We start from the raw sequence: 21,130 nt of genomic DNA on the forward strand, positions 1-21,130 counted from the left end.
TGTGTTGTTTGTGTGTGTTGTATGGTCGATGCAGTGTGTGTCTATGGATGTATGTATATGACGTAGTGGTGCAGTATGGTATGTTTTCCTAAAATGGCCATGATCCATTAGGAAGTATCAATTTCCTCAAAACTTTTCTATAGTTTTGTGAATGCCAACAGGAAAAAAAAAAATGGAAATCAAAACTCTTGCTAACCACTATTTTATGAGACACATTTGCAGACAAACTCATGTTCAAAACTAAACTAGTGACTTTGTCACCAAAAGCTCTTCCTTGCTCCTATGTCAATAGATTTTTAAGATTTTAAATTTCGCCCAGCAGTGGTGGCACACGCCTTTAATCCCAGCACTCGGGAGGCAGAGGCAGGTGGATCTCTGTGAGTTCAAGGCCAGCCTGGGCTACAAATGAGTTCTAGGAAAGGTGCAAAGCTACACAGAGAAACCCAGTCTCGGAAAAAATTTTTTTTTTTTTAATTTCTCAATGTGGTCCCTAAAGCCATACATCTGAGGAATATTCTTTCATCACAGCATTCTCCTCTTTGCTTCCCTCAAACATGCCCAACTGAATCCAGCAGTAAGTGTGGGCCACTTGTGTTCTAATGACCCTCATCGATCTGTCTCCTCTCTCACTGCCGTGGAACAGCCCCTCCTTAGCTCTGCCATGCCTCACTCACTATACAGCATGCTGCATATTTTATGTCTGCTATCTAATATCTGAAGTCACTTCCATACTGCTGTCCTCATAGTTGAAAAGACCAAAAAAAAAAAAAAAAAAAAAAGGAAGACAAAAGAAAGAAACAAATAAACAAATTACAGCTCCTTAAGACTCACTGTTTATTTGGCTAAAATGTATGAGATAATCTGGTGAAAGGATAACAATTCTATATTGATCTCTATATGAATTTTCTTAGCATGATGCCTGCGTAACATTGACATGTGATTTGTAACACGAGCTGGAACACTTCTGAGAGTTTTCACTGTGAGAGTAAAAAAATACCCTTAATATCTATGTTGCAATGCAGACATAAACAAGGTCCATCTCAGCAAACTACCATACATGAAGCGCTCTACCTACTGTTTGTACCCCTGACGTCAGCTCCAGATAGTCTCTATGGACCTTCTCCAGGATGTAGCAAAGTTAATCCAGTTACATCCTCCCCTAAACAAGCTTCCCACACCTGTCTCTCCCTTCCCTCCGTGAAGCACCAGCTCACCTCTTTAACCCTCACAATTGCCCAGCTTCAAATACCCAGTGACAATGCATCATCTCCTTCAGAAAACTCTCCTGACCCTGAAAGCCCTTTCCCTGGTGTTGGGTGGCCTACTCCTCATTTCAACCCACAAAGTTCTTTACAAATCTTGGCGTCTATCTCATTTGATTTTGAGTATCTGTTTGCTTGTGCACATTCTAGGCCACTTGAGAAAAAAATAATAAATATGGTGGCCTCCAGCAATTTTTGGCGGAGTGATACAAGCACCCAATAAATGGTATGCCATCATCAGCCAAGAGAAAAGGAGCCCTTTGGGTGGTGTTTGCTGTCCACACTAATATACTCACAGCATTGCTTCTTACCGTTCAGCGTGAAGCCTTGGTTGGGACTGGTGAGGATTTGGCCTCCCCTACTGAGGGTCACTTGTTTGTTAAAATCATCCTCCAGAATTAGAGTTATTGACTGAAGGCAGACCAAACCCAGGTTCTGCATAAGAGGCAAAGTATTGGTGAGCAGAGACAGGGAAGGAGGGAGAATGGAGGGGGAGAGAGGAGACAACAGAGAAAGAGTATGTACAAACAAGAATGGCTGGTACATGTGGAGGCTTGTATGTCAGTGACAGATATAATGAAACAACTGATACACAATCCATTTCATGTAACCCCACCCTTAGCAATATATGGCTTGCTATGATACATCAAATAAAATATATTATATAAATCTTTAATAAACCACATTTTCAGTTAAGTACCAATAATTGGTTTTCATAATACATGGTTTAATCACTGGGCTAGTACCATTGATAAACTTGCCAATAAAGACAATTCTATTGTATAACCAAGCAATTTAGGGTGACTTATAAAGCTAATTCTAACACTAATAAATTGCAATGCAAGAATCAAGCTGGAGCCAGGCCTGTGGCTCACAAGTATATTCATTCCCAGCACTCCAGATCCTGAGGGAGGAAGAGTCCTGCAAATCTGAGGTAAGCCTGTGCTACACAGCAAGAGCCAATCTCAAAACAACCGGGGAGGGGGGGGGGGGCAAAGAAATAAGTTTATAATATTTGTTGAAAATGGCCTTTTATTGGAATTTATTTTTTTATTTATTTTCTCTTATATATTACATACCAGCTACAATTTCCCCTCCTCATCCCTCCCACCTCCTCTCCTCCCCCAATCCACCCTCTGTTTCCTTTCAGAAAAGGCCAAGTTACTCATAGCTATCAGCCAGCCACCGGCATACCAAGTTACAATAAGACTAGGCACCTCCCCTTGTATTAAGGCTGGATGAGACAGTCCAGTAGGAAGAAAAGGGTCAAAAGAGCAGGCAAAAGAGTCAGAGACAGCCCACTCTCCTAGTGTTAGGAGCCCAACAAGAAGGCTAAGCTACACAGTCCAAACATGCATGCATGCAGAGGGCCTAGGTGAGATTGTCAGTTCCGACTCTGTGAGCCCCTATGAGCCCAGGCAGTTGTTTCTGTGAGTTTTCCTGTAATACCCTTGACCCTCTGGCTCCTACAATCCTTTCTCCCCATCTTCTGCAGGATTCCCCAACTGACTGATTAAAGATTTTGGAAAATTTTTGAAATAATTTTCTCCTTTTTCAACAAATTATTGGTGTGTTTATTTAAAGAAAAGATCCAATATTAATATCATAATAAGTCAAAGAATTATATAATTATATATTATATAATTACATATTATATATCCCTTTAGAATTATATGAAACCTACTGGATCCTATACAAAAAAATATCCTGTTCCACAGATGGTGTGGGAGTAAATTAAGGCTTAGTCCTGTAGTGAAATTATAAATTAAGTTTTTAAAAAGCAACATAAGTAAATAACTTTTAGTTATTTGTGTTTTCAAATGTAAATATATCCAAAATCAAAGTTCGTCACGCCATCAATATATGTCATGACTGATGGTGAGCATCAGTCATTCTAGTCTGATATGTTAAGAATAATGGCCTCTTAATAACCAGTACATTAAGAATTACGGTCTATTTTATTAATAATATTGTCACTGGATCAGAACGTGAAGTTGGACTTTGAATTGTGATTGTTTCCCTGCTTCCTGTTAGGAGTGTTGCTTACCTGTTCACAGTGAGCTTTCTGTAAGGTGATCGTGAATTTATCTTTTCCGGTTCCTTTCACCAGGATGTACTGGCACAAGCCAATAAAAGAATAATGGCGCCCATCAAAGGTAGTGAAGTGAGAATCACCCACAACAGAGCACTGGACTATCAAAAATAAATGAAGAAGGAGAAGAAGACCGAGAAGAAGGGAGGGAAAAGCGTGTTAGTTCCTTAGCAAGAGGGCAACTTAGTGTAGCTAAGCACACCTCAAAAGAAAATCTAAAGCGTTCATTTACATTTGCTGATCTGATGAATCAAGTTATTAAATTTCATTTAAAAGTTACTAAATGATAACTTTCCCTTGCAGTGTTAGGCATTATACTTACCCATTTTAACAAAATCTTACCAAAGTTGCCTACTCAACGGTACCATATATTCAATTTCCCAATTACCCTCTAGATGTAAATCATAGGTTATTATATTCTTTGATGTATATATAAGATACATTCACAAAAAAAGTGTTATTTTTCCTTCCATGTCAAAAAATATTTTCAAGATTTTACAGTTTTTTTTTTTCAACATTTGAAAAAATTACCTGGACAGTCATGCTCAGTGCAGTTCCAAACTCCACCAACACAAACACTAGATAAAATTATAAAGATATTAGCCTGACACCAAAATTATGCTTACATTTGCTTCAATATATTACTAATATATAAACTATAATAGGTTCTCTATTATCTGACTAGAAAAAAATTCTATAAAAAAGTTGGACTAATAATTATAAACTGGATGGCTCATAAGTGACTATCCACTATGTATCCATTTAATGTCATCAGACATTAACAAGAGGAAAGACATGTCTTCTTGTGTGAGACACAGGCTTCTTCCCACCTTGACAAAAAGAGGAGTTTTTGAGGAAAGAAAGGGTCTCTGATGACGTCAGCATCTGAGAACATGGTTAATGATACAATTGCATGTCTTTTGGCTATGCTGTCAGCAAAGAGAAAGGGGCCATTGCTGTGGATATTGCTCTGTGTAAATAAAATTCTGATTGGCCAGTGGTCAGGCAGGAAGTATAGTCGGGACAAGAGAGAAGAGAATTCTGGGAAGTAGAAGGCTGGAGAGAGACACCGCCAGCTGCCGCCATGAGAAGCAACGTGTAAAGACACTGGTAAGCCACAAGCCATGTGGCAAAGTATAGACTAACAGAAATGGGTTAATTTAAGATAGAAGAAGCAGATAACAAGAAGCCTGCCACAGCCACACAGTTTGTAAGCAATATAAATCTCTGTGTGCTTTCTTGGTTGGGTCTGAGCGTCTATGGGCCTGGTGGGTGAGAGAGATTTGTCCTGACTCTGGGCCAGGTAGGAAAACTCTAACTACAGGCCATGGTCATGCCACCTTCAGTTTTTCTTGGGATTGTCCTAGAGGAATTTCATGTTTACCCAGAGCCTGAGCTAGTTTAATAAGGAATTGTAAATCTTACTGATCGTGACCAAAAATTGACAATAGACAGTCACTTTATAAAGTATTCAGTACAGAAACCCAGGGATGCCATCTAGTTCTAAGAATAAAAGTATGTGTTAATTAATGATTATGAATAACAAAATGGGATGGGTAGCATATGGGCATAGGATTTTATGGAATTACCAAGGGAAATGATAAGAATACAAACACAAAAAGATAACGAACCTGTACAGTTCAAATAAAATACAAACTGTATCTCAGAATGTGCAGGTGAAGATAAGCAATGGGTAGACTTTTCAAGATACCTGTCATGGCCAAGTTGTTAAAGAGACCGGTACCCAGAAATTATTCTCTACCCATTGACCACTTACCACTCGGTGCACTCTTGCTCAATTTTTGAACCAACTGAATAAGCTAACCCATGGAAACTACACGGGCAACTTTCCAAGGAGATGCAAGTCCCATTGTCCATTATGAGGCCTGTTTAAGAAAAATGTATGTCACAATCTCAAAAGAAATAATAAGGGTTACATTCTTTGAATATATAACAACTCAATCAGATGTTAAGACCTTGCTTACAGTAGGTGCTAGAAACAAAATCTCCTTGACTGTCAGAAAGGATTCTAGTAGCCTGGCTCTCGGTCAGTATCTGTTGACCTCAATGATTTTCAACTTTGATATCCTGTAACTTACCATCAAAATCTCAAAGCCTGTGAAGGAGAAGAAAGTAAACTGAAAAGCACTTCCTTGAATTTAAGGGAAGAGGAAGAAAGAAGGGAGAAGGTATATCCTTAGTTTATGTTCTTTTTAGTCCAAGATAAAAGAGATTTACACTACTGTCATGCAAACACTGAAGAACAGTGCTACTGAATGATCCAGTGCAGTGCATTTGTTACGACTTTGTGATGGTAAATGAGGATGGAACAGAATTTAAATCAGCATTTCCATCCAATGGCCTCTTCCATAGCCAGTTTCTACAGGAAAAAGGATTGGCCTACTGTAACATATAGATTTATGCCCTGAAGCCACATCCTTATCCAGTGTTTCACTGTAAGCAAAAACCTCAAGACTGCCACTGGTTCAGTGCACTGGCAAGTCAGCAAAGGAGCTGGGAAGAACACTTAGGACCTTTAATTTTGTTCCTTTTGAGACCTGGAGATTGACCAAAGTCTTTTGCATACTGGAGAAGAACTTTAGCACTAGACTGCATGCCCAATCTTCTTTTCCTAGTTCGTACTTTTTTAAGGGTGGGGAAAACACTGAGCTGAGACTATGACTCAATCAGTAAAGTGTTTGCTATGTATACATAGGGCTTGAGTTTGGATCTGTAGAATGCAGCCAAGCCTAGTGATGCACTCAGGCAATCCCAGCACTGGGTTATTGAACAGATGGATCCCAGAACTTGGTAGTCAGTCAGTCTAGCCAAAATGGCAAGCTCAGTGACTCAGAGAGAGTCCCCATCTCCAAAACCCAGGTGGAGAGTAATAAAGAAGTACACATAACACCAGTCTCCGGTCTCCACATGCAGATGCACACAAGCACAGTACATTCATTACACATGTGGGTGCTCAAAGAACTAGAGAAAAAGAGAGTAAGTTCTGAAAAAATCTTTAGCCTTCTTTATAAATGTCTATCCATACGATAACTTTAAACCTCACTTCCATCATTTGGTGTCATTTTCATTTCAAATATTAAAACCACGCTAGGACTGAAATCTTTATAATGGAAAAATGTGAAGGCTCTTTCCTAGACTTGCTTTCATAGTCCAGAAAATAAAAATACATAAAGTACTATTACATAACGAAAGAATACATTTGTCACCTTGGGAATTTAAAAATATTAGATTCCAAGTTTCTGAAGTTTTTACAGAATAAAAAAAAAAAAAAAAGTTAGCTTTTACTAAAGAAAAGCAAACATTCCTCTTAGTCACTTCAAGGATTGAATGCTAGAAAGTGTGAACTTTGAACAACATGAGGGACTGTATTAAAGGGTCACAGCATTAGGGAGGTTGAGAACCACTGCTTTAGCTGTATACCATAAACCCTACCTCTTTATCTGTATGCAATAACCCTGCCTTCTAGTTCATCTGTACACAATATCCCTGCGTCCCTGCTCAATGCTATCAAATAAACACTCTGAGCTTTAGAGAGAGAGAGAGACAGAGACAGAGAGAGAGAGAGAGAGAGAGAGAGAGAGAGAGAATATGAAGTTGCAATAGCTCTGATGTCTAGGGTATGAACAGCAAGGCCAAGGCCAAGATGTGGTCTTCACATAACCGAGTACCCCTTGAGAGGAGTGCAGGCAGGGTTTCTTCGTGAGGTGCTTACCATCAGCGCAGTAGCATCCGTCAAGGCAGTGAAGATTGCTCCCAAGACACTGCTTCTCAAACGTGCAGCTCGGAGGGCAACAACTGATACAATCCCGGTGAACAAAGCTGTCATCACATTTATCAGCTGCAATGGCAGACAGTGGACTACGAGTCAACTTTATCCACTTTCCAAAAACAAACAGCGTTTAGGAAATAGGTAAATTTACAAACATGTCAGCAATTTTGAAAAGTTTTGCAACGCATTAGTTTTGAGAAGCTGGGGAAACTGCATCCTAGGATAAGACTGAAACATTTTGTAAACTACATGGTTTGAAAACTACAAACATACTGCATGCTGGGAAGTCGTCCCTCCAGTCTTGAATGGGGAAGCCCGCGTGCGAACAGGCTCTAGCGTACTCAGTGGCTGCTCGACAGTAAGTTCCATCATCATCAGTTCTAAAAAGAAAAAGAAAAAAAGAAAAAAACTGAGCCAGGGTCACTTGGCAATGGAGACAGGATTCTGCCTTGGAGCTCTTGAGTCTTAAAGGCTGTGAGGGGTTGGTGACCACACTAACGTTAGTTGACGGTCAGATCGCATATTTTCTGCGACATACCTCACAGGAGACAAAAGACATTGAAATTACACACATACAAGAGATCCTATATGAATGCACCCACTTCAATTTAGTACGATATATAGCAACACCTTTATCAAAGCCTTTCAATAAGATGAACACTCTTCCTATGGGTCAAATAAAAACTATAATGAAAGATATTTATATTTAAAATTTTTTAATCTTCAGATGTGTTTTTACATCTACACAAAATATTCCAGACATTTTAGAATTTGATAATTATTAAATTAAGATAAAAATTTAAATGAAATTAAAGCAGATAAAATTATATTTCTACAAACATAGCAAGGATGAACTTTTTTTTTCAAACACCTAGTTTTGAAATGCCCAATAGTCCATGGCCCTCCAAAGGATTACACTCATACTGTAGCAGCCCTTGTCACAAAAGTCCAAAATATTTTTGAAAGACTTAATAAATAACATTTAACTTGAGATTTAAAAGGAGATTTTTGAGCCCTTTCACTGAAGCGCGGCATTTTTACATTGCCACAAGTAAATTATCTCTAATTATTTTTCTTGCAATCACTTTAGAAAGCTCTCTAAACAATAATTTCTTATGGGACATGCCAGTTCCCAAAGCAGATTAGCAAGGCGCTTTCAAAATAAACAGGTTTCTAACAAGGTAGCAAGCTTGGTTTTCAACCCAATCCATACTCAAAATTGGATAGTTAAGCATCTTAAAAGATAATGACCTTAAGAACATTCCATTTTGTGACTCTTAACATTTTCAGTCTTTGTTATAAAAGCCACCTTCTCAAGTTGCCCTTATTCTGTACTACTGTAATTGGAGCCAAGTAGCTTATCTAGTCCAATTAACTGAGCTTTAGAAAGCAAAAGAGAAACCTGTCCACATAACTTCAGGAGCTTAGAAAGTCCTAAAAGTACAGAAAGAAAAGTCTGTCTGAAAAGCAGTGTATGTCAAAAATTGTTGAGTTTCTGGAAGAGATTTACCTTCAAAATGCATGTTTTCTCCAATTAATAGTAATTTTGAAAGTTAACAAGAGAATGATTTGGGGCTTCCCAAACAATGCAACGAATATTAAAATATGCCATTTACTGAATGTCTTTGTTACTCCAGGAACCACATGAGGCACATAGTCTCATGGCACCTGATGAAACACATCAAATCGGGCAAGAAGGAATTTATTATCCTAACTTACTGAAAGGAAATGAGTTGATTTTCCATTTGGATGTTAACTCTGAGAAAAACAAGCATTAAATAATAGTTGTTCTAATTCAATTGACTTTGACATGCCAAAAATTAAAAATCGTTTCTTTGCTGCCAAGTTTTTAGAAGCAAAACCCAGAAGGCATAATTACAAGGATTGTATTGTTCCTATCCGAATGTTCCATCTTCCATGGAGCCTTATATGCAGTTCTTGATCCCTTGTGTCCATCACAAGCAGGAGTCAAACGTTGCTGGGAACCTGCTTCTCTACCCTATGAGAATTGAGGTTTTTCAGGGTAGAGACTATGTGGACAAGGCTTCTATGTTTCCATGTGTGTCACATTGCTTAATTATGAAGCACAAGACATGGGTGTCAAGTCAATTTCAACAAATTATCACAACATAAGCAAGAAATGAATGTGTGTCCAACCAAGTCACTTTTTCATTGAACAGGATCCTTCTGCATCAGTTCCATAACATAGGAAAATAGAAGAATTATTCATTTCCTACTGAAGAAAAGGACAGAAGAACAGTGCAAAGGTGTGCCTTGAAAGAAATACCAGGAGAAGTGGAAACGTATTGTGGGAGTTTCCTACTTCTGTTTTGGCAATGTCCACTAAGCTCAACCACAATGCCCTTCTTCCCATATGACCTACTGTTCTTTCCCAATTCCGGCTTTCTACCTCAGACAGACACGTGCCTTAAGGGTCAGTTAATTTAAATTGCTACAAGGTCATCCTCTACCTGACTGTTCTGCTCCAATTTGTCCTGGAGAAGGCAAAATCATAGATTCAAAACAAATAAAATAAAAAAGTGATCTTCTCACTGAACGTTTATATGACATGGTTATAGGGGAGCAATGCTTTTATCTCTAATTCCCCCTTCTTTTCATTATTAGAACCTTGCTTATTTCCTGGATGTGTGGATGCTCTGCAAGAGGCATCACTGGCCTTCTGTGTATCTAGGTATGGCCATGTTTCTGCAGTCTGGTCCAAAAGGCTCAGAATAAGGGCTGTATATGAATCTTCCAGGTCAAAAATACTATCCCTTTGTTTCCTTTCTCCTTTTCTGAAAGCTAACATGAAGACATAAGAGGAGCCAGTTTGGGCCTTGAAATTGAGACTAGTCACAAGGACATTGTGTATCAACAAGACTGCAAAGTCACTGTGAAGTTTATGGAACAGAACCACAATGTTAATCCAAGAGCAATTACTGGCTTGAACTTTTAAATGAGAGAAGTATAAACATTCCATTTAAGTTTATCCACTGTTCTTTGGTTATTGAAGCAGCCAAATTAATGAGTAGAGAGTGACTTTCTTGAATATATCAAATGATGCTCTATCTCAGGTTATGAAAAGAAACGGGTATTAAAGACACCTGTGACAGAGCAATTTAGGAATATTTGAAATAAGGGGACACAAACCACTGTGGAAAAAGAGTGATTTTTAATTGTGTCTAAGTGGGAAAATAAGGGACAAGCTTACCTTTCTTGAATGGAAAAAGGTCAGTTTGAGTGAAAGAACAAAGACATAACAATTAGTGCTTACTTTTTAAAAAGAGAGGGAAGAATTTCTTTTAAAAAATGCATAGTAAGGTCACCGGCCATCAGTGGAGAGGAGAAGCTATTTGAGAGCTTTGCTTGTTTAGGAACCCCTAGATTTTGAGACCGTCTACCCAAGTCAAGGCATGACTGCACTCTACTCAAAGCCAAGCCATAAAGCCAATCAGGTTATTTTATTATTTGGAAAACACTAGTACATTCAATATACTGTTATAATACACAATGATCTAAAAAAGAGTATCTACAGGTAACATAATTTCAATACTATTTCTACTTTTTTTGTATTACCTTTGATAAAAGAAGAGATCTTAACAAGCTACCAAAAAAATGGCTTTATTTAACCAAAACCTAGTCAGCTGTTCTATAAAAATATTCAAGTATACTATTTGTATTTCTTGGGACTCATTAAATATTCAGATATACAAAATCCCTGAAGTACTCTTGAATCTTCAAGATGGCTAATCACATATACTTGATAATTGAAAATAAGCAAAATTTAAAAATAGTTCAACAGTGGATAATTTGTCTTAAGTTCTATGATAAACACAGTGTGATCAATTTGTTGCCTAGACAACTTCCTATTCTGGGTGCTGTTAACCTGGGATAACATAAAGTAATCTGGGACTATGAATAGAAAAACCTTAAAGGTGCATTTCTAGTCCTCTCCAGTTGACATTAAGCATTTCCTTCAACTGTGCCCAAGGGCATCAATCAAATCCCCAAATGTTATTAGCAGCATATGTGATTTTGTCAGCAACATGTCTCATTTATTTTTTCATGTGTTCTCACTTCTCATCATAACTGTAGAAATTACAAATTATTGTTTGTACCCACAATGTCAGATTTCAGCAGTTGTTAAACAAGAAATATATTTTAAAGCATGGATGTATATTAGGAATTGATTCCTTGCACACTTTTGATGACTATTCCATTAGTTTCCTTCATAATATTGTTTTATTTTGAGGATCTTAAACATTATTGCACAGAAGGTTCTATAGGCATCTCTAGAATCTAAAAAAAAAAAGTGGGGGAGCCAGTGGCACAAAATGTTTAAAAGCCTCGAGATTCTGTTCCCATCATGTAAAACATTTAACTACCTGTTAGACAGCCAGATAAGTGCCTGTTAATCCAGTTTGGGCTTTACACTTAGCACTCTTTGGCACGCCACGGACATGGCACAGAAGTCCATCTGCTCTTGGATAATTTGTTTGTTTGTTTTGCATAAAGGAATAGATTGTAAATACCAATTGTTTCACTTACTTGCACAGGTCATTAACACAGCTGGCAATATATAAGTATGGATCGATGTATTCGTGGCAGCTCAGAAAAGGGAATTGCAGCAATATCTGGCATTTGAAGAAGATTGCCTGTGCATAAAGCAGATGCCAATCATCAGAACAACTTCACTGGTACACAAGAATGCTCACCTCTGGTTGGTATTAATCTACCTGCTGAAATCTCTGTTCTCACCAGGAAAGGGCAGATAATTTACACTCATATAATGCAATGAACAATTTTCAAGCTACATATTTTTAATCACTGCACTGATAAATCTCAATATATCCATTATTTCTGAAATTAATGTGAAGTCATTCCATATTGGAATTATGTACTCTGAATTCAATAATTTAATTATACTGTATTTGCACTAAAATGCTTAATGCAAAAAAAAAAAAAGATTTTACATTAAGTCCTACATGCTCAAATTCTTTCATATCAAACTTACCTCAAATGCTGGCATTCCACTAGAACATGGATTTGGAAAGTCTGAGGGAGTAGGTACACATTTAGGGTCATCTAGAGTTTGCACCAGCCAGCTATTTGCAAACATAGCAATGTCTTCTGTGTAGTCCTCTATTGCAAACAAACACAAACAGTGTTGTATCAGAGGCATTTTCACAAACCTTATTAAAATTGTCCTTCTGAGATGAAGAAGAGGTCCCAGCCAGTAAGTATTTGCCACACAAGCATGGGAACCTGAGTTTGATCACCAGAACTCATGTAAAAATGTGGGGCACAGTGGTGCACACTTGTAATTCTAATGCTGGGGAGGCTGAGACAAACAAATCCCTGGGGCACACTGGCCAGAAGGCTAAGAATACTTGATGCATTCCAGGGTAGTGAGAGACCCTGTTTCAAGGGAGGTGGATGATATTCCTGAGAATGAAACCTGAGGCTATCCTCTGATCTCCATAGGTAAATGCATACATACACACCTAAACATAGGCACACATTTTTAAAGTTCTCTTCCATTTTGAGAGGAAACAACAACAACAAAAGTATTGAAACCATAGAAACATTTCAGAAAGCACACATATAGGTAATAAAAGAACAGAAAAAGACCCAAAGGAAATAATGCTAAGGAATTAATCTATGTCATCTAAATATGATCAACAGTGGGCTGAAGCATGCTTTAAAAGGATCCCAGAATTAAAAAGCCTAACTGATCCCAGAATAATTAAGGGGCAGGATTTAGGAGTTCATATATGACCCAGCAGAAATTCAGTGGTGAATGGCTTGCAACAGATCAGGTTTAAGTTGTGGTACCACCTTGCCTTTAAAGAAGTTCAAGACAAGAAATAGAAATGAATCCTGCCACATATTCAGACAAAGGCTGAATTTCAAATCTCGTAGGCTTGGTTGAAACATCCAAGACAGAAGGATTTCAGATTGGAGCTTCGGACTTTCTGCCATCCAGTCTTGATGGTCACAGGTCAGCCATGGGTGGCAATAACTGTACTAATTAATCCAAATCTCAAGTGAAATGTTCCCCCACTCTCCCTGAGCAATTCAAGATAGGGAAGCTACTATATATGGGCTCCTAGTAAACTTTGGTTAAATTCATTGTTTACATGAACGCTTGTTCTTTATGTTGCATTCCAAACTTGCCTATAGCCTAGAAGATAAGGCAGGGTGGGCACCTGTCATTCCCACTTCATGCCTCCAAACTCATCCTCCTATTCCAGTTCTTACAGAATCCTCTCCAGCCACTTGGTTTGGAGGCTGTTTATTCACAACTCAGGGTCCATGATTTCATGGGCCTCCTCTTCCAAAACCATTCTTTTGGGATTCTAAGCAGGAAGGTCTCAAGCTCACAGTTTTCCCTGGCTACAAGTGAGTTCAAGGTCAATCTAGGTAATTTAGTGAGAGTCAGTCTCAAAAGAAGAAGAAGGCCAAGGGTGTAGCTTAGTGATGGAACTCTTGCCATCAAGGCCATAAGTTCAATTCCTACTATTGTAAAAGTGAAAAAAAAAATTAAAAAACCACTCTCCCAACAGTTTCCTCTCTTCATTTAAGACTCATTTAGTGTGACTTTCTGAAAACAAGTTCTAGAGCATTGCCAACACATATTGTTCTATTGTTCTTATCTCATTTCCCACTTTCCATCAAGGCTGCTATTTCTCATAATTTAATTTTCTCTAATTTGTCTCCTTATTTATTTTACTTTCTATGACAATAAATGAAAGACTAGCTTCACTATTTTATTCCTGTATCCTTAGTTTAATATTTAACTTATGGCACATGCTCAAAATATATTTACCAAATAAATCAATGAAAAACATAGATGACTGTTCAATATTTATTAAATTATATTCTTGATCTTCCAAGCACATCTAGCATCCTTTGTGATCACTGAAATTGCTGGAAACATTACACACAGAACATAACCCGCTGTAAAATACTTATTTATAAGTGGAAACACTGATTTTTTTTTCCTTAAGTAAAGCTATACCCATGTTTCATTTCAAAATACCACTGTTTTAAAGTCTGAAGAACAAAACGTATTTTCAAAAGTCCCAATTATTTCAACATTTGTATTACAAAACAGCTTGGGCAATGCCTTAGAGTTTTCTTCTAGCTTCAGATTCATACATGTAACAAGTTCTACTACATTGCATTGTAAAAGAGTCATATGTGTTACTTACTGTGAGACTTTAAATCTGTATCTATTAGCCCAGGAGCCCACTAAACCAGAATTACCATGCTTCCTGTGAAAGATGCTAAAAGTAGAATAACCCACTGAGTGCACAGGAACACTTTTTTTTTTAAAGATATATTTATTTATTATGTATACAGCATATATGCCTGCAGGCCAGAAGAGGGCACCAGATCTCTTTACAGATGGTTGTGAGCCACCATGTGGTTGCTGGGAATTGAACTCTAGACCTCTGGAAGAGTAGTCAGTGCTCTTAACCACTGAGCCATCTCTGCAGCCCCATGCATAGGAACACTTTTGATAGTAAAGAAGTACTATTAACTTTCGAGTTAGAGAAATGAGAGTAAAGTAGGACCTTTGTGTTGGTGTGAAGCAAGACATGACCTAGAAAAGATGGAATTTTCAATTAGATAACCAATTAAGTTCTTCCTCCTTGCATAGAAATTCTGAAAGGTCTCATTTCTTTGTGAAGTCATCTTTGAAGGATAAGTAGGAATGCAAAGAGAAATACAGTTCTAATTACTCTTGGGAATCTGCATATTCAGTTAGTATTTCATTAAACGATCCAACTTTTGATCTGATCAGCAAAGCACATGCTGGGTTTCAAGCAAACACGAGAGCCAAAAACAGCATGCTCATCTCTGTAAAGTGCCTTGTATTTTTACAATCTAGGAAGAAATACAAAAGCAGACTCGTTTTATGCCCTTACAAGTTATTTTAAATGAGATTTCTTTAATAATTCTACCTTGTGTTGTGTACCAGATTGTGAAGCAGCCAATTGCCATTCTCTGGGCTTCTCCTGGTCTTCCAGAGTCTGTCTTCTTCCCTCCCAACAACTCAGCCCTAATTCAGTTTGACTTTGCCAGTCTTTCCATTGCTCATCACCTAATAGGCTTTTGCTTGTTACCGTCACTTATTTCATTGCCAAAAATCACTCTCTGCCCCAGAGTTCCTGGGTGCACACAGATGCCTAGCCCATCTTCCTGTCCCTATCAAGAGAGATGCTGCCTTCCATCTTCACCTCCACATCAGGCTCCCTAAATGTCCTGGTGGAAGTCATTCAAAGAAATGTTGTCCAACTCCCACATTAAGAACTGGAGTGATTATTACATATTTCATGAAACTTTGATATAGAAGGAAAAGTAATCAATAATTGCCATTTGATTGGCTCTGCTTTAGTTCCAAATACTCCTTCCAAACATAGTCTCCAGATTCCAAAGTTGTAAGCCTTTTCATTCCCAGTACCCAATGGATAAGTTACCATTTCCAAATGTTCCTAGTACTATACATTTATACTATACTCATAGACTTCTGAGCATCCCATTTACATTTTCTCATTAGATATTCACAAACCAGTAGGCACTGAGGATTGTTTTCATTATTTATATTCTATATATGAGGAAACTGACTCAGTGGAGCTAGGCTCTCTGATCTATCTCTTGGTAAATTAGCCCTGATAATGTTATCCATGTAGTATGAGTAATGTGTTTGCATTTTACTAAGGGCTTGTTAAAGTTATACAAAAACACCTTTCTACTCCTGTGTGATACCTAATGACAATTACAAAGTAAATAAAATGGATTGAGTAGTATCTACATGCTGGGAAATCTACATGTTTGCAGGATTTGTCTCACTTAATCCTTGCAACTCTGTTAAAATATATACTGTCACATCATTAAAATTAGAAAATGTAATAATTAACAAAGCAAAATTTTATCCCACATTCTGACTTGCAGAATACACACTTTAGAATGTTCTTTTAATACCCATTAAAGTACAACATATATGGACAACTACCATTAACTTTGTAATACAAAACAAACAATATTGTGTAACAAACTGTGGTTTAGAGGCAATTGTTTGCCATTAATAACATCTAATCCAACTCTAATAGAATCAACTGAAAGCTATGTTATACTGGAGGCCGTGATGTTGTTGTAAAATTAAGAAAATATTAAATGCCTTGCAAGATGATATGAGAGTTAGGAATAATGTTGCTATATATTCATATTAAACATTATGACAGACAGACAATAAAGTGTATTTTCACTATCACTGATTACTCTACAAGTCCAGAATTGCTATGTTCCTCTTTTATAACAATGGAAAGATTCAATGATCCAATCTCAGAAATATGTAAGAGTAGAAGGTAGAAGGTCAGGTCCACCGGTACTTCGAGCAATGTTCTTTTTTATTTAGCCTTTTTATGTGGTCCTGAATCATGGTTATGGCCTATGTTCTTACCCCTCAGCAATCTCCAAATAGAAATGGACTCTGTTACTAGTGACTCACTGAGGTGAGTTTCATGCCTTAGACTCAACAGGTGACCAGGAAGGCATATAAAATCTTTCCCAGTTACTATGCAAAGTGTCTAAACCTGACTTCATTTCATCATCTTTACAAAACTATCACCTGGCACTCATTTTACTTTATTACTGTCAAGATAGAATTCAAAATAGCTTTTCTCCTAAAGTAAACACATTCAAGCCAAATGGTTTAAATCATTAGAATATGAACTCCAAGAAATGGGAAATTCCACATTTTGATCAGTGCCAGCTCCCAAGTCCCCATGCAACTGAAACTCCTGATACAAACTAAATGCTCAGTTAACATTTGCTATGTGAGCAAATGCTGGATCTTAACTTAGCAAATGTTGTCAAGTAACCGGAAAACATTTTCCAATTTGGCCTCCACTTGAAATGACCAGAGTAGACAAAAGGTAGCTAGAGACTTTCTACCATTAGTCAAGTCTTCGGTCTACTCACTGCTGTTGGCCAAAGGAAGAGGACTCTAAAGAGCCCACCCCTTTCCCGTGTTCCGTCTTCTTACCTTGATGAATCACAAAGTCGTCTGACTGAACGCCATTATAGTTTGCACACAAGCCGCATGATCTCCCTCTGTGCTCCTCAGACAGTTTGAGGTAAACTCCCGATATTCCATCCCAAGCCAACGAAAAGCCAAAGGTGGTCTTCACCAGAATGTAGTCAGCTAGCTTCTCGATGTGCACCTGGCCAACTGTCTGAGGCAAAGATAAACTGGAAAACAGAACAATGTAGCATCTGAACCATGACCAAGTCATAGTTGTACATGCCATGTTCCCAAGATAACCCGGGTAATAATTGACAGAGAATTTTTACACAGAGTTATTGAATGAGCTATACAGGGAGATCCCCAAAAGTTTCATTCTCTGGGTAATTTCAACATTTAATATTTAAATTAAAATACAAAGAAGATGCCACTGGTGCAGAGTTAATACTTACAATTTAGTAGTTGTTTCAAAATCCAGAAATACACAGCTGAAAATTATGTATAATCTTTTCAGTGTGGAAACTAGCTCTATTAATTTGGTAGAATGAGGGTTAAAGAATACTTTTTATCCAGACAGCTAAAGATAATCTGAAAATTCTGCTCAACAGTTCTGAAGTGTAGACAAGCAATATTCACAGCATTAAGATGTCCTTGAGCTCTGATTTTATTTTATTTTACTTCCAACCAAAAAGGACTAACCAAATGGACATTGCAAAGCTATAATGAGTCACTTCAAAACCAAAAGAACACTGTCCTCCCTCCATTTATAAATGGTGCAGTAAAGAACAGGCCCTAATCATAAAATAAATTTGAGAAGCTCACTTTTATTAAGGCAGTCATATCAAAATAAATTTCTAAAACATAGTGTAAGATAGGTGGTTAATAGATGTAGTCATCTGAGGGAAGCGGATGCAGAGATCCACAGCCAGGCCCCTGGTGGAGCTCCAGCAGTCCAATTGGCAAGAAAGAGGAGGGATTGTATGGGCGAGAATTGTTGAGACCAGGACAAATAGCCAAACTAATGGAAACACATGAACTATGAACCAAAAGCTGAGGAGCCCCCAGCTGGATCAGGCCCTCTGGATAAGTGAGACAGTTGATTAGCTTGAACTGTTTGGGAGGCACCCAGGCAATGGGACCGGGACCTATCCTTAGTGCATGAGCCCGCTGTTTGGAACCTGGGGCCTATGCAGGGACACTTTGCTCAGCCTGGGAGGAGGGGACTGAACCTGCCTGGACTGAATCCACCAGGTTGAGCTGAATCCCCAGGGGAGCCTTTGCCCTTGAGGAGATGGGAATGGAGGGGAGGTGAGCTGGGGGGAGGCGGGGCTGACGGCAGGAGAGGGGAGGACAGGGGAATCCATGGCTGATATGTAAAATTAAATTAAATTATAAAATAAAATTAAAAAATAGTCATACCTTTCTCTCAAAAATTCAAATTAGTAATCTCTGTTCTAGAAAAAGCATAGCTCCATCCAACAAAAACTGAAGTAAGCAAACTAAGAGATAATTCCTAAAGGAACACTACAAAATATCACTTACCATCTACACAAAGCTTTTATATACACAAATATTTACAGAAAATAGTTATAAGCAAAGAGCAAACACTATGAACTGTAATTAGAAAATAAAAGACCAGTTCATACAAAGTTATGATTAACTTAAGTTAAAAGCTTAATGTAAAAACTTCATAGTAAAAGTCAGTAAGAAGCAACAAAGGAAATATTACTTGTTTGAATTTACAAGTTTATAAAAATCTGTATTTCGAAATAGTGGACCGTATTTTATAAACACATTATACACTAATGGGATGTTAATCTGTGGGAGGTGTAGCTCTGGTGAGGGGGATTTTGCTGTGGTTATCTGTCAGTCATCTATGAGTGTCAGCTCGCTATCACTGTGAATTTAATTAAATGTGTATTTTTAAGATAAAAAGTGGGTATCTGTGACCACCTTGATGTTTATAACACAGAAGGGTGCTGATGAAGAGGAGAATGTTAGGAGAATAGACCCAAATCAGTCTAAGACACACTCTATGCAAGATGTGTGTAGGGTTTGGGTTTCCATCTATAACTGGAAATGCAAAATGTAAGCAGACAGGGATACTCAGATTTATGCTAAGAAAGTACCCAGGGGTTCATCTATACCAAAACTCCTTTCTTCACAGTTCAGAGAACTGAAAGCCTGAGATGTAAGAGCCACACACATTTGACCTCTTTGGATCCTCTCATGAGCCTACTAGACTAATGACTAATAATAATAATAATGGTAAATATGATTATTATAATGATGTATTAGTGTAAGAAGCATTATGAAATAATAAATTCACCCCCTATCTATAACACAACTGGAATTCCTTGTAGAATTTTTTTATTATTGAAATCAATTATGTCTTCCATTTAACAAATGGTTAGTATTCTTGAAATTTTTCCTGAAGAAAATTTGTTTTACAAAACATGACCATTGTAAGTGCCCATTACTCAAAAGACCAAATGAAAATTTGCAAGTTACCATGTAAAGTCAGCTCTAGAAAATGCATGTTTAACCATATTATCTTCCATGCAAATGGTCAGCTTTCTCTTTACAGTGGTTCTCAACCTGTGGGTTGTACCCTTTGCAAAACACATATTTCCAAAGGTCTTAAGTACCCCCAACCATAAATTTATTTTCATTGCTATCTCATAAGTGTAATTTTGCTACTGAGTGGTGCCTCAGTTCCGAAGACCATTGGAAATATGTGTTTTCCAGTGGTCACGCCCCACTGGTTGAGAACCACTGTTTTGTAAGAAAATAATCAAGTAGCTTCTGTCTCTGCCTCTGTGCCTCTCAGTTTCTCTGTTTCTCTTCATCTCTCTCTCTGTCTTTCTCCAATTCTATCTCTCTGTCTCTCTCTTCCTCTCTCTCTCTCTCTCTCTCTCTCTCTCTCTCTCTCTGTGTGTGTGTGTGTGTGTGTGTGTGTGTGTGTGTGTGTGATTTATGGCATGTACTACTGTCCTCTCATTCTTTGTTAACATCCTTGCTTAAACCCTAAGACTTTAAAAACAAATTCCAATTTTGCTTAAAACAAAATAACAGAAAGTGATAAGAAAAGAAGAAGCCCAGAAATCTGGGCATTGTGGTCCATGTTTGTTTCCCCAACACTCAGAAGGTTTATGCAAAGAGGGTTCCTGTGAGTTCTCAGCCAGCCTGGGATATATAATAAGCACTAGGACAGAAGAAACATAGGACAAGACCTTGTACCAAGAGAAAAAGGCATTAAAAATTTTTAATCAATCTCCAAATGGGGTGAGGGCTCCTCTTGGCTGCAGACTGACATGTTGTTTCCCTGAAGCTCACCTTTTTACAATAGTGCTCCTGGCCCTAGCTGACTCTCCATGGAGGAAAAACATCATCAGTGTACTATTGGAAGGAATCCCACGGTTCACACACCCAACAGCGAGTTGTGAATGATGGATAAAACTGTTCCATCTCACTATTTACTTTTTCTGGCATAGCTCAGCTAGGAAAAGTTTCAAACTGGGTGTCTTTGTAATTATTTAGATTGGAAGGGAAATTATTCCCCATGATTCCCAGTTTTAACTATATAAAATCTTTGTCTAACATAAACATCCCCTTCCCCAAAACTCTCAGGTCATGTGGTTGGCAGGCAGGAAGCCACAGTGGCTGGCTGTTCTGATCTATTGATGAGACAAGCGATAGACTGGCTCAGAGTCTTTGTCAAGTTTCCACTGAAAACTCTCAAGTGACACCCAAGACTCCTTCTCACAGACTTGGGAGGACTTCTAGAATCCTTCCCAAGAGCAAATAAAGTCAAGTTTTGTAAGATGTTCTATGAAGGGGAAGAGAAAACGTTGAAGAGGCCAGAAGGAATCCGGATTAAACTACATAAAGATAGTTCTTGATGACACCCTCAGGGAAGACGGCAATCCTGGGTGCACCTCTGCAAATCCACT

General features: G+C 38.0%; 1 protein-coding gene across 4 annotated transcripts in view; it reads right to left on the bottom strand.

Annotated features, from left to right (window-relative positions):
- The window catches only part of Otogl (otogelin like), a 145,741-nt gene that overhangs the window by 105,775 nt on the left and 18,836 nt on the right, over nt 1-21,130 (bottom strand). For all 4 annotated transcript variants that reach the window (XM_036169979.1, XM_036169978.1, XM_036169981.1 and 1 more), the window contains exons 8-16: nt 17,199-17,404; nt 12,159-12,286; nt 11,693-11,799; nt 7,418-7,524; nt 7,088-7,213; nt 5,132-5,240; nt 3,886-3,932; nt 3,310-3,455; nt 1,574-1,697 (exon numbers count right to left, since the gene is read on the bottom strand). In XM_036169979.1, coding sequence (XP_036025872.1) covers nt 1,574-1,697; nt 3,310-3,455; nt 3,886-3,932; nt 5,132-5,240; nt 7,088-7,213; nt 7,418-7,524; nt 11,693-11,799; nt 12,159-12,286; nt 17,199-17,404 — 1,100 coding nt within the window. The remainder of the gene's footprint in view (nt 1-1,573; nt 1,698-3,309; nt 3,456-3,885; nt 3,933-5,131; nt 5,241-7,087; nt 7,214-7,417; nt 7,525-11,692; nt 11,800-12,158; nt 12,287-17,198; nt 17,405-21,130) is intronic.

This window comes from Onychomys torridus, chromosome 20, assembly GCF_903995425.1.
Source record: "Onychomys torridus chromosome 20, mOncTor1.1, whole genome shotgun sequence".
NCBI lineage: Eukaryota > Metazoa > Chordata > Mammalia > Rodentia > Cricetidae > Onychomys > Onychomys torridus.